The following is a 13,949-nucleotide window of genomic DNA, read 5'->3' as shown; positions in this document are numbered from 1 at the left end:
ACTTTCCAACTGTGAGAAACTTTCCAACTGTGAGATACTTTCCAACTTCTCCATACTGGAGAAGATGCTTGAGAGTCCTTTGGACAGCAAGGAGATCAAACCAGTCAATCTCAAAGGAACTCAACCCTGAATATTCATCGGAAGACCACCTGATGCAAAGAGCCAACTCATTGGAAAAGACCCTGATCTGGGAAAGATTGAAGGCAAAAGGAGAAGGGGCAACAGAGGATGAGATGGTTAGATAACATCACTGACTCAACAAACATGAATTTGAGAAAACTCTAGGAGTTAGTGAAGGACAGGAGAGCCTGGCATGCTGCAGTCCATGGAGCTGCAAAGAGTCAGACACGACTTGGCAACTGAACAATAACAACAACAAAAGTCATAGAGAGCCATGGTAGTATTTGAGCAGGAGAAATGTATGGTCAGACTGATTGTTTTTCAAACCTAGGCTACACCTTACTTACCCAAATGTCCCCTGGTGCTTGTGTCTTATTACTGGCATCCTCTGAGAAAGAAAAGTAACAGTCAAATGAAATATGGGAAATAACACACTCTAACATAGATCTTTCTTCCAATCACATTCAAGTTGAGTGTTTCCTTCTGCACTCAAATACCATCCTAATTTCATTCTAAGAATTCCCAAATCTCTTCTAAGGTAGAATTTTCAAAGGGAATTAGGATGGGGTTTCTCATTTAAAAATTCAGTCAGTAGTGTTCATGGAGCATTTACTAAGAGGGAGGCTAAATCTTATAGGTGAATAGAGACAGCTGCCATGATCTTTCACTGTTGATGGGAATGTGAATTGATATAGCCACTATGGAGAACAGTATGGGAGGTTCTTTAAAAAGCTAAAAATAGAATTACCATATGACCCAGCAATCCCGCCCTTGAGCACAGATCCTAAGAAAACCATAATTCAAAAAGACACAAGTACCCCAATGTTCACTGCAGCTGTATTTATAATAGCTAGAACATGGAAGCAACCTAGATGTCCATCGACAGATGAATGGATAAAAAAGCTGTGGTACATATACACAGTGGAATATTACTCGGCCGTAAAAAGGAATGCCTTTGAGTCAGTTCTGATGAGGTGGATGAACCTAGAACCTATTATACAGAGTGAAGTGAGTCAGAAAGAGAAAGATATTATCGTATTCTAATGCATATATACGGAATCTAGAAAAATAGTACTAAAGAATTTATCTATAGGGCAACGATGGAGAAACAGACACAGAGAACAGATATGGGGAATGAGGAGGAGAGGAGAAGATGTATAGGAAGAGTAACATGGAAACTTACATTACCATATATAAAATAGATAGCCAACAGGAATTTACTGTATGGCTCAGGAAACTCAAACAGGGGCTCTGTATCAACCTAGAGGAGTAGGGTGGGGAGGGAGACGGGAGGGAGGTTCAAAAGGGAGGGGATATATGTATACCCATGGCTGATTCATGCTGAGATTTGACAGAAAACAACACAATTCTGTAAAGCAATTATCCTTCAATTAAAACAAAATAAAGTTTTTAAAAACCTAAAAAAAAAAAACTGCTGAAAATCAAAGACAAAGAGAAAAAAAGATTATATTCAAATGAAAACCAATTAGACTGATAGCTAACCTCTCATCAGAAACAATGGAATCTAGAAAACAGTAATTTCTTTAAAGTGAACAAAAATAACTAAGAATTAAGATAGAATACATTTTAAGATGAAATATAAAATTTAAGTATTAAATAATAATAAATAAGTAGAAGAAACAAAACAAACCAACAAAAAGAATGAAACTGGGTCATTGGAAGAGAATGGGTAGACCTAGAGCCTGTCATACAGAGTAAAGTAAGTCAGAAAGAGAAAAACAAATACTGTATATTAACACATTTATGTGGAATCTAGAAAAACTTATGGATGAATCTGTTTGCAGGGCATAAATAGAGAACAGACATGTGAGCACTGAAGGGGTAGAGGGAAAGATGTACTGGGAGACTGGGACTGACCTAAATACACTGCCATGTGTAAAACTGATAGCCGGTGGGAACCTGCAGTATCGCAGGGAGCTCAGCTCAGCACTCTGCGATAACCTGGATGGGTGGAATGGAGGGCGATGGGAGGAAGCAGATATGTGTATACACAGAGCTGAGTCACTTCATTGTAGAGCAGATACTAACACACCATTGTAAAGCAACTATACTCCAGGGTTTTAAAAACAGAGACAAAATATGTTCCCTTGTGGAGTTTGCAGCCTATGGCAAAGTTGCCAAGCAAATAATTGAGTGATTATAAGAGTCCAGCATATTAATACATAGGATGAGACGCCTTGGCAGTATACAGAAAAAGACCATGTTTAGGGTGTGGGAAACCCTTCCCAAAGAAACAGGTGTTAATTGGGATAATAACAATCAGTTGTTGTCTACCTAGCATCATATTTTAAGTGACACTGACTAACTGATGTGAAATGCTGACTCATTGGAAAAGACCCTTATGCTGGGAAAGATTGAAGGCAGGAGGAGAAGGGGATGACAGAGGAGGAGATGGTTGGATGGCATCACCAACTCGATAGACCTAAGTTTGAGGAAACTCAGGGATATAGTGATGGACAGGGAAGTCTGGTGTGCTTCAGTCCATGGGGTCGCAAAGAGTTGGACATGACTGAACGACAACAACAAAGGCATCTACTTGGAGATGGTGGCTATTGCCATGGGCTTGAGTGAAATCTCCCAGGAAATGGTTACCAAGGACAACAATGGATTGAAGGGTGAGGACCAGGACAGATCTCTACCTTGTTACCCTAGCCTGAAATTGGTGAAACTCTCAAGGGATCTTCTGCTGCCTCCTTTTTCATAGTGGAGTATTTGATTACTGGAGTATCTGGAGATTCTTACCATAACATTCTGCATGATTAATTGTAAATATACCAGCCACCCAGTTGAAGAGAGGATAATGTGGGACACAGCTGCAGTAGTAATTTCCAATTCCATTTCTGCAATATGCTTTCTTCTTGCACTTTGCCAGCCCTCTCGCACACTCATCAATATCTGTGAATCAAGAGAAAATATCATTAGAAAATATCACTTTTTATTCTCATAAAACCATATTGTTTTCCCCTGCCCATGAGATCTCTACTACCCAACATCACTTATAAATGTTCCCAGAACATCTCTCCTTGGTTAAGATGATTCAATACAGAGATGACAATTTTCCTGAAGTTACTTTATAAAGCCAAAGTAATTTCTAGGATGCACTGTGGAGTGAAATAAAGTTCAGAAGACCTTCTCTGATGTCCTATCAAAAGGATCAAGATCACAGAAGACAAAGAAGGATTAAGAATCTGTCACAGATTAGATGAGGCAGGACTGAGATGACTAAATGCAATATGAGACACTGAAATGGCTCTTAGAACAGAAAAAAAAAGGGGGGGTGGATTTCAGGGGGTAAAACTTTATACTGGTAAAACTTGTATAAAGTCTCTAGTCTAGTTGATATTATTGTCCCATTATTCATCCTCTGATTTTGCTCACTGTATTATGGTTGTCATATCATTGGCTGACCTTAGAGAACTGAGTAAAAGCTCTACAGAATTCATTGCACTGTTTTGCAGTTTTTCTTTAAGTCTCAAACTGTTTCAAAATACAACATCTAAAAAAATACATCCAATATTGTATGATTCCAAGATAGAATGTAGAATGATGGGTACCAGAGGATAGGGGGAGAGAAGAGGGAAGTTAGTGTTTAACGGGGAAAGAGTTTCAGTTCTGCAAGATGAAAAACGTTCTGGAGACAAAAGGCAGCGATGGTTGCACAACAGTATGAATGTGCTAAATAACAGTGAAGTACAGTAACAAAGTAGTCAGTGAATAACAGTGATTAAAATGGTAAATTGCATTATACATATTTTACTATAATTGAAAAAAACAATTTAAATAAATAAATACATTATCATATGATTCCACTTATAGGAGGGCCCTAAAGGAGTTAACAAAGGTCGGTCTAGTAAGGCTATGGTTTTTCCAGTGATCATGTATGGATGTGAGAGTTGGACTGTCAAGAAAGCTGAGCACCAAAGAATTGATGCTTTTGAACTGTGCTGTTGGAGAAGACTCTTGAGCGTCCCTTGGACTGCAAGGAGATCCAACCAGTCCATTCTAAAGGAGATCAGTCCTGGGTGTTCTTTGGAAGGAATGATGCTAAAGCTGAAACTCCAGTACTTTGGCCACCTCATGCAAAGAGTTGACTCACTGGAAAAGACTGTGATGCTGGGAGGGATTGGGGGCAGGAGGAGAAGGGGATGACAGAGGATGAGATGGCTGGATGGGATCACCGACTTGATGGACGTGAGTTTGAGTGAACTCCGGGAGATGGTGATGGACAGGGAGGCCTGGCGTGCTGCGATTCATGGGGTTGCAAAGAGTCGGACGCGACTGAGCCACTGAACTGAACTGAACTGAACTGAAAGGAGTCAAATTAACAGAGATAGAAAGCAGGATGGTGGCTGCCAAGGGCTGGGGGAGGAGTAGGAATGGGAATTTAGCATTTAATGGGTACAAAGTTTCCATTTGAGATGATGAAAAAGTTCTGTGGTTGGATAGTAGAGAAGGTTGCAGGACAATGTGAATGTATTAAAAACCACTGAAAGATACATCTGGCTTCCCAAGTGGCTCAGTGGTAAAGAATCTGCCTGCCTATGCAGGAGACAGGAGACCTGGGTTTGATCACTGGATCAGGAAGATCCCCTGGAGGAAGAAATGGCAACACACTCTAATACTCTTGCCTGGGAAATCCCATGAACAGAAGAGCCTGGTGGGCTACAGTCCATGGGGTCTCAAAGAGTTGGACACAACTGAGCCACATGGTAAATTGTAATTTATACATTTGCCACAGTAAAATGAAGTTAAAAAGGAATAAATACATCTTAAATAGTCTACTATTTTCTGTTTCACCTAATGAATTGACACAACAAAGCCATCAAACAGTTAACCAGTTCTAGCAATCAGGATTCAGGAGTGGTATTGCCCTTGGCATTTAGATTGATCTTTAGAATTTGTAGAAATGAAAAAGAGATTTGGCCAGAGCTGATGAGAATAGTGAAAAGTGAAACTGAAAAGCTAAGTTGGGACCACACCACGAAAGATGCTGAGTGATGAGAGAGTTTATTCATTTGTTCCTTTAGGGAACACTTATTTGTTGGGCATCTGCCATGTGATATTGTTCTTTTTCCTATGTATTGAGTGATAAACAAAAGAAATTCTCCCTGCCCTTGTGGAATCCTCAGAACACACCCCTCCAAAAAAAAAAAAAAAACCAATCACCAGTGCTTGAGACTTTAAGAGTCCAGGGTCCTGAGAACTCCACTTTTCTCTGAAGAAAAACCAAGCCAATATCAGGGCTCACTAAGCCAGCATTGGGATGCATGTGAAAAGAAGGTAAGGGCTGGGGGCTTCTATGGGGACAGTGAGGCAGTCCTGATATTTTCCACTTTGTAATATCATTGTACCATTGCAGTACCAGCAGCACTAGGTGACACAGTATTTGAGACTAGGAAGGTTGCCCCTGGTCCCTTTCAAATGCCAAGATGAATGCGGACTTCTTCTTTACCTTCACATTTCTGAGCGGACCTCGAGTACCACCTCAGAGACACAGACTCAAATCCATCTTTGCAAACGCAGGTGCCATTGAGGCAGTTAGCATTTTCTGGGCACGGAGGACAGGAAACTGCAAGGAACATAGAATCCATTCATTCGCTTGTTCATTCATTTCATTTAAGAAATATTCATTGAGCACCTATGATGTACCAGATGCCGCAGTCGCAAGAACCTCCTCTTGGGAATAGCTTATTGGCATCCTTTTGGAAGCCATCCTACTGCTGAACATAGACGCTCACCATGCCCCACCCATTCCCCACCTCTGCCACTAATACCAATTTTGCTCGTCAGTAGAACTTCCAGATTTCAGCACCTATGTTTCCTTACTGAGGGCTCTCTCTGGCCACTAGCATCCTTTTTGCACAGCACATGCTGGTTTTCAAGGTCCTCTTCCCCAAGGACTAGTTTCCTCAAACAGTGATGGACTGACTGAGTCAGTGGATTAAAAATAAACCAGCTTCTCATTCCAGATATGAATCAGCTAACCAGAATAATTAACAACAACAAAAAAACCCTGCAACAATAAAGCTCTTTTTGGCTACATGTATTGGGGGCTGGTGGTGCCAGAGAAGACTCTTGAGAGTCCCTGGGACAGCAAGGAGATCAAACCAGTCAATCCTAAAGGAAATCCACCCTGAATATTAACTGGAAGAACTGATGCTGAAGCGGAAGCTCCAATCCATTGGCCACCTGATGTGAAGAGTTGAGTCATTAGAAAAGATCCTGATGCTGGGAAAGATTGAGGGCAGGAGGAGAAGGTGTTGAGAGAGGATGAGATGGTTGTATGGCATCAGTGACTCAATGCACATGAGTTTGAGCAACTTACGGGAGATGGTGAAGGACAGGAAAACCTGGTGTGCTGCAGTCCATGGGGTTGCAAAGAGTCAGACATGATTTAGTGACTGAAAAACAACAACTGAAGGCTGGAAAAAAGGAAACACGAGGAGGATAACCAACAAGCGAATAGTGTAGAAAAGTGAGGTTCATGTATGCAACTACAAAAACAAACCAAGGTGTCTTTTTTCTCATTGAAGTATGAAGTATTTGCAATGATAGTGAAGGACAAAGAAGCCTGGTGTGCTGAGGTCCATAGGATCGCAAAGAGTAGGATATGACTGAACAATAGCAACACACTCACCTCCAGCCTCCTTTGCTTCCAATCCTGACAGAGCCAGGAGGACACTGAGACCTAGAAGAATAAGGGCAGAGATAAAGCGGATGGGAGATGCCCTGAGGCTCTGCTTGGCTGAAGCCTGCGTCAGTCTGGGGGGCTTTGTCTCCTCTTGTCAAGTCATACTTGTGCTAGCTTCACTGCAGATTCTTCTAGATTGGCTATAAACACTAATGTCACAGTACTGATTACAGCTTTAAGAGACTCTACACCCAAGTCCAGTGTGTGTGGGGGATGATGGGAGTTCCCACAACAATAAGCAATCCTCTAACACCAGCTGGGTATTCTATAATTAAACTCAGTTCTTTTTTCCTCTCCCCACCCCCCCCACTCTTTTTTAGATTTTTTTTCTCATATAGATCATTACAAGAGTATTGAGAAGAGTTTCTTGTGCTATAAAATAGGTCCTTGTGCTATGCTAAGTTGCTTCAGTTGTGCCCAACTCTTTGCAACCCTATGGATCCACCATGGTTGCACCATGGCTTCTCTGTCCACGGGATTCTCCAGGCAAGAATACTGGAGTGGGTTGCCATGCCCTCCTCCAAGGATCTTCCCCACCCAGGAATCAAACCCACATCTCTTATGTCTCCTGCATTGGAAGGTGGATTCTTTACCTTTAATGCTACCTGGGAAGCCTAAAATAGGTCCTTATTAGTTATCTATTTTTTATTTTTGTAATGCAGCGTGGCACGTGGGATCTTAAGTTCTCCAACCAAAGATCAGACCTGTGATCCCTGCAGTGGAAGTGCAGAGCCCTAACCACTGGAATAGGGAATTCCTATTTTATATAGAGTAGTGTGTACATGTCAATCCCAACCTCCGAATGTGTCCCTCTCAACTCAGTTCTGGCACTAACTCCCCAGAAAGAGTATCAGCTATCCCAGGTTAAGGGCTCAGTCCCAAAGACTTCAGATGCCCATCACAATTCCAAGTTGTCCCCTGGGCTTCTGACCAACTGGCTATGGATTGGATGTTCCAATGACTCCCTCTTTGAGTTCAATTAATTTGCTAGAGCAGCTCACAGAACTCAGAGAAACCATTTACTTACTGGATTACCAGTTTATTGTAGAAGGATATTGGGCGTCCCAGGTGGCACTAGTGGTAAAGAACCCGCCTGCCAATGCAGGAGACATAAGAGACGCGGGTTCCCCTGGGTTGGAAAGATTCTTGAAAGGGCAAGGAAACCCACTCCAGTATTCTTGCCTGGAGAATCCCATGGACAGAAGAGTCTAGTGGGTTATGTCCATGGGGTCACAATCGGACACGACTGACATGATTTGGCATGCACGCATAGAATATATCTCAGAAAGAGCCAAATGGAAGACATACACTGGGCAAGGTATGAGGAAGGGAGTGGGGGTTCCACGCCCTCTTGGCACCACTTTCCTCAAATCTCCATGTGTTCACCAACCCAGAAGCTCTCGGAATCCCATCATTTTGGGGCTTTTATAGACACTTCGTTGGGCATCCCAGGTGGCTCAGTGGTCAAGAATCTACCTGCCAATGTGCGGGATATAGGGTAGATCTCTGGTCTGGGAAGATCCCACATGCCATGGGGCAACTAAGCCAGTGCGTCGCAAGTGCTGAAGCCCGTGCACCCTAGAGCCAGTACTCTACAACAAGACAAGCCCCCACAATGAGAAGCCTGAGCGCCATAACTAGAAAGTAGTCTGCAAGCAGTAACGAAGATCCAGCACAGCTAAAAAAAACCCTCAAGCCTCTGCATTTTCCTTGTGAATACTTTTTTGACACATAAAGAAGAAGTATGACCATAGGGCAGAGGTCAGCCAACTATGGCCTTAGGCCAAATGCAGACCCCCGCCTGGTTTTGTGCAGCCCATGAGCTAAGAATTGTTTTTGCTGCTGCTGCTAAATCGCTTCAGTCATGTCCAACTCTGTGCAACTCCATAGACAGCAGCCCACCAGGCTCCCCCCGTCCCTGGGATTTTCCAGGCAAGAGTACTAGAGTGGGTTGCCAAGTTTTTAGTGGTTTTTAAATGGTTTTTTTTTTTTTTTTTAATCAAGGAGAATATAGTGCATGCATGGAATATGAAAATTACCTGAAATTCACATTCCTATGTCTATAAATCAAGATTTATTGGAACACAGCAGTGCCCATCAGTTCACAAAAGGTTGGTGGCTGCTTTTATTTATTTATTTACTTTTTTTGTGGGTGGGGATGAGGTTTTCCAGTGCAGTTTTGTGAAAACCCCACTAGACAAATTCCAAAAGATCTGTCCCACTCTGGCTGCTTTTATAAAGCAACAAGCAGAGTTGAGGCATTAAGACAGGGATCAAAATGGCCCCCAAAGCTGAGAATAATGATTACCTGGATCTTTACAAAGAGAAAAAATATGTTCATTTCTGTCATAAAGTAATGGCCATCACGTGCTTGCTTCTAAGAACTGCTTACAAACTGCCTAGCCTTAAACTGTGTTTGATTCCCCCAGTGGTATTTTTTATTATCTTGAAGTCCCTAAAGCTCAGAGCAGACAGGTGGGTAGGTTCCAGTTACAATAATATACTAAGCAATGATCCTCCAAGTTTGGACCCGCATAGTGGTCAGTCAGCATGTTAGATGCTTGCCATGTCCCCTAAGCCTACCCAGGAAGGGTTGCACAGTAAGCAGATAACTTACCGTATCTTTCTGTAAAAGGATGTTTTTCTGCAACCCGTGAAGGGCATCAAGAAGCACGGGAGGGGAACTGGTCCAGATTCTTTGCCCTTCTAAGGCACATTACATACTGTGCCTTAGAAAGGATACCCAGCAGGACTGGAGTGCCAGTTACCCACAGTGCTGACCCCTCATCACCACTCTTCTCTCTTCCCTCTTTGGCTTCCCTTCCCAAAGAATCCTAAAGCCTTCCTGGGATTCCTTCCCAAACTGTTTGTGCTCAGTTGCTTCAGTTGTGTCCGGCTCTTTGGGACCCTATGGACCGTAGCCCACCAGGATCCTCTGTCCATGAGGTTCTTCAGGCAAAAATACTGGAGTGGTTGCCATGCCCTTCTCCAGGGGATCTTCCCCACCGAGGGATCGAACCCAGATCTCTTATGTCTCCTGCATTGGCAGGCACGTTCTTTACCACTAGCACCATCTGGGAAGCCTAAATTAATTAAATCCAAGTTTTTGTCTCAGTTCTGCTTTGGAGGAGAGCAACTAAGAGACTCGGTATCAGAGTTTGGAATAGAGCACACACACACAGGAATTTCTGGAGAAAGTGCCAAATTCTAGAAAGCAACCAAAGCTGGGGTATCCAGGGTACTGGAGGGTGGGGAGAATTCTTTGTTCTACTCACCAGAGAGTAGCAACAGGCACCTGCTTCCCATAGCAGTCGAGGTTCCAGGAATGACAACCTTAGAAGCACTCCCAAGCAGGATGTGACAAGGGTTCCTGGGATAAATAAGCCCCATGAGGATTTATTTTGGATGGTCACAAAATTTAGAAGGCAGGTGGTTGATGTTTATCAAAACCCTTTCATTTCTACCTGTCTTTTGACTCAACAACTCCAATTCCGGGAAATAAGCAAGGTTCTGCAAGGATGATTATAGCATAATGGCTCCTAGGAGCAAGGTTAGTAGTAGCAGTAGTCGTCGCTCAGTACTGTTCGACTCTTTGCCACCCTATGGACTGTAGCCCTCCAGGCTCCTCTGTCCATGGGATTCTCCAGGCAAGAACACTGGAGCGGGTTGCCATGCCTTCCTTCAGGAGGTCTTCCCAACCCAGGGGTCAAACCTGCATTTCTTAAGTCTCTTGCACTAGCAGGGAGGTTCTTTACCACTAATGCCACTTGGGAAGCCCAAACCCCCTTGTCTCCTAGGTCTAAACTTGGAATATAAATAAATGAGGCCACTTGGGATCTGGAGGGAATAATTAGAACTCTGGAGATCTGGAGACCATGGACTTTACCTTTGTTATTTCCTGATCCTTTCCCTTCTCTCAACATTCATTTCCTTTTTTATTTATATTTCTCTTCCCTTCCAAAAGCCTACTGTAAGATAAACTATAGAAACTCTCAACGTAGAGAAACCCAGTCTAGTTAGTCGTTATTCTTTATCTTTAAAGACTCTTTTGAAACCAGTTTAACTGAAGTGAATATCTTGTGTGAAAAGGGTGATAATATTTTTCAGAAGAGCTGAGACCTCTAGTGATGTTGATTTCTTTTTTTTTTTTAACCACTTTACTGAGGGATGGTCATCATGTAAAAAGCATGCAAAAGTACATATTTTATGTATATAACTTGATAAGTTTAGAATAAATATATACATATGAAACTGTCACTACCATTAAGGACATAAACATATCCAGCATATCTGAAAATATCCTCCTGCCCTCTTTATGATTTGAGTGTGTGTGTGTATGTGAATAAAACTTAACATAAGATCTACCTTCTTAGAAAATTTTAAGTATACAACACAGTATCATTAGCTATAGACACTAAGCTGTATATACATTACTGGAGTTTTTCATCTTGTGTAACTAAAACTTTATACCCTATGAACTTCCACTCCCATCTTCCTCCCTCCCCAATCCCTGGAAAACATCAGTCTATGCTTCTATGCATTTGACTACCGTAGTTTCTACATCTAAGTGAGATCGTATTGTATTTGTTCTTTGGGTCTGATTTATTTCACATATTTAGCAACATTGATTTACAGAGTATTTTGTTTGCTTGTTTTTAAACAAGACCCATTATAAAAAATACATTTTATTTCACAGAGATAGAGAGAAAAGAGTATTTGCTTCAGACTCTGTTCATTGAAACTTTTATTTTAGTTCTCCTTAAGCCCCTCAACACACAATTCATGATTTCTTTTGAGTATTTGAAAAACATTTTAGTATGTCCTATACATACTAAACTGAAATGGGAAAATAAATATGAAATAATGTTTCTAGAGCATCTTTCAAGAGATAAAGCATGGCAGAAACCAATACAATGTTGTAAAGCAATTATTCTCCAATTAAAAATAAATTTTAAAATAAATTTAAATTAAAAAATAAAGCAACAGGACATATAACGAGCTATCCTTTAAAATCTTTCCAGAGCCAGTATATTTTTTTAAGACTCAAGATCACAAACAAAGCATTTTGTATTTTCAGTGGAAAAAACGCAAAACCAGTTCCTCCTTACCCACAAGATGAAAATTCTCACTGGTCACCCAGTCTGGCAGCTTCTTCATGCTAACAACAACCAAAACAGGAAGTTCATCTCTTCTTATCTTGAACTTTAGTTTCTCAAGGAGTCTTGTGGCTGGGTGAGATGACTGCAGGCATTGGTAGCGAGATGGTAACGTTCAAGAAGGGTAAGGCCCCCCAAATGGAGGAAATAGGCTGCAAGAGTCAGACATTTTTTATTTCTCTTAAGTAGCAGAAATGCAAAAAGGCAAAAATGGTTGTCTGAGGAGGCTTTACAAATAGCTGAGAAAAGAAGAGAAGCTAAAGGCAAAGGAGAAAGGAAAGATATACCCATTTGAATGAAGAGTTCCAAAGAATTAGCAAGGAGAGATAAGAAAACCTCCCTCAGGGATCAGTGCAAAGAAATAGAGGAAAATAATATAATGGGAAAGACTAGAGATCTCTTCAAGAAAATTAGAGATAGCAAGGGAACATTTCATGCAAAGATGGGCACAATAAAGGACAGAAATGGTATGGACCTAACAGAAGCAGAGAATACTAAGAGGAGGTGGCAATAATACACAAAAGAAAGATACAAAAAAGATCTTCATGACCCAGATAACCACAATGGTGTGATCACTCACCTAGAGCCAGACATACTAGAATGCAAAGTCAAGTGGGCCTTAGGAAGCATCACTATGGACAAAGCTAGTGGAGGTGATGGAATTCCAGGTGAGCTACTTCAAATCCTGAAAGATGATGCTGTGAAAGTGCTGTACTCAATATGCTAGCAAATCTGGAAAACTCAGCAGTGGCCACAGGACTGGAAAAGGTCAGTTTTCATTTCAATCCCAAAGAAAGGCAATGCCAAAGAATGTTCAGCTACCACACAATTGCACTCATCTCACACGCTAGTAAAGTAATGCTCAAAATTCTCCAAGCCAGGCTCCAACACTACATAAACTGTGAATTTCCAGATGTTCAAGCTGGATTTAGAAAAGGTTGAGGAACCAGAGATCAAATTACCAACATCGTTGGATCATCAAAAAAGCAAGAAAATACCAGAAAAACATCTACTTCTGCTTTATTGATTACGCCTTGACTGTGTAGATCACAACAAACTGTGATCACAAAATTCTTCAAGAGATGGGAATACCAGACCACCTAACCTGCCTCTTTTTTTTTTTTTTTTCTATTTTTTTTCTAACCTGCCTCTTGAGAAATACTGGACATGGAACAACAAACTGGTTCCAAATTGGGAAAGGAGTACATCAAGGCTGTATATTGTCACCCTGCTTATTTAATTTATATGCAGAGTACATCAAGCAAAATGATAGGCTGGATGAAGCACAAGCTGGAATCAAGATTGCAGGAGAAATATCAATAATCTCAGATACACAGATGACACTATCCTGATGGCAGAAAGTGAAGAAGAACTAGAGAGCCTCTTGATCAAAGTAAAAAAGGAGAGTGAAAAAGCTGGTTTAAAAATTAACATTCAAAAAATGAAGATCATGGCATCTGGTCCCATCATTTCATGGAATATAGATGGGGAAACAATGGAAACAGTGACAAACTTTATTTTCTTGATCTCCAAAATCACTGCAGATGGTGACTACAGCCATGAAACTAAAAGACACTTGCTCCTTGGAAGAAAATCTATGACAGACCTAGACAGCATATTAAAAAGTAGAGACATTACTTTGCTGACAAAGGTCCATCCAGTCAAAGCTACGGCTTTTCCAGTAGTCATGTATGGATGTGAGAGTTGGACTATAAAGAAAGCTGAGCGCTGAAGCATGGATGTTTTTAAACTGTGGTGTTGGACAAAACTCTTGAGAGTTCCTTGGACTGCAAGGAGATCAAACCAGTCCATCCTAAAGGTAATCAGTCCTGAATATTCACTGGAAGGACTGATGCTAAAGCTGAAACTCCAATACTTTGGCCAGCTGATGTGAAGAACTGACTCCTTGGAAAAGACCCTGATGCTGGGAAAGATTGAAGGCAGAGGAGAAGGGGACAACA

General features: G+C 41.4%; 1 protein-coding gene across 2 annotated transcripts in view; it reads right to left on the bottom strand.

The window, feature by feature from the left end:
• Positions 1–12,069, bottom strand: part of LOC104979742 (EGF-like module-containing mucin-like hormone receptor-like 4) — a 36,969-nt gene extending 24,900 nt beyond the window's left edge. The window contains exons 1-6 of one of the 2 annotated variants that reach the window (XM_010828254.1): positions 11,941–12,069; positions 10,108–10,202; positions 6,779–6,829; positions 5,594–5,710; positions 2,884–3,036; positions 468–508 (exon numbers count right to left, since the gene is read on the bottom strand). In XM_010828254.1, the coding sequence (XP_010826556.1) occupies positions 468–508; positions 2,884–3,036; positions 5,594–5,710; positions 6,779–6,829; positions 10,108–10,138 (393 nt within the window). In that variant the 5' untranslated portion in view covers positions 10,139–10,202; positions 11,941–12,069. The remainder of the gene's footprint in view (positions 1–467; positions 509–2,883; positions 3,037–5,593; positions 5,711–6,778; positions 6,830–10,107; positions 10,203–11,940) is intronic. The other variant, XM_010828253.1, reaches the window with a different exon arrangement.
• Between the last annotated feature and the right edge of the window lie 1,880 nt (positions 12,070–13,949).

Source organism: Bison bison, unplaced genomic scaffold (genome assembly GCF_000754665.1).
Source record: "Bison bison bison isolate TAMUID 2011002044 unplaced genomic scaffold, Bison_UMD1.0 scf7180017864492, whole genome shotgun sequence".
In the NCBI taxonomy this organism is placed as follows: Eukaryota; Metazoa; Chordata; class Mammalia; order Artiodactyla; family Bovidae; genus Bison; species Bison bison.
Note: the sequence above shows the minus strand (reverse complement) of the source record. Positions and strands in the feature narration are given on the sequence as shown.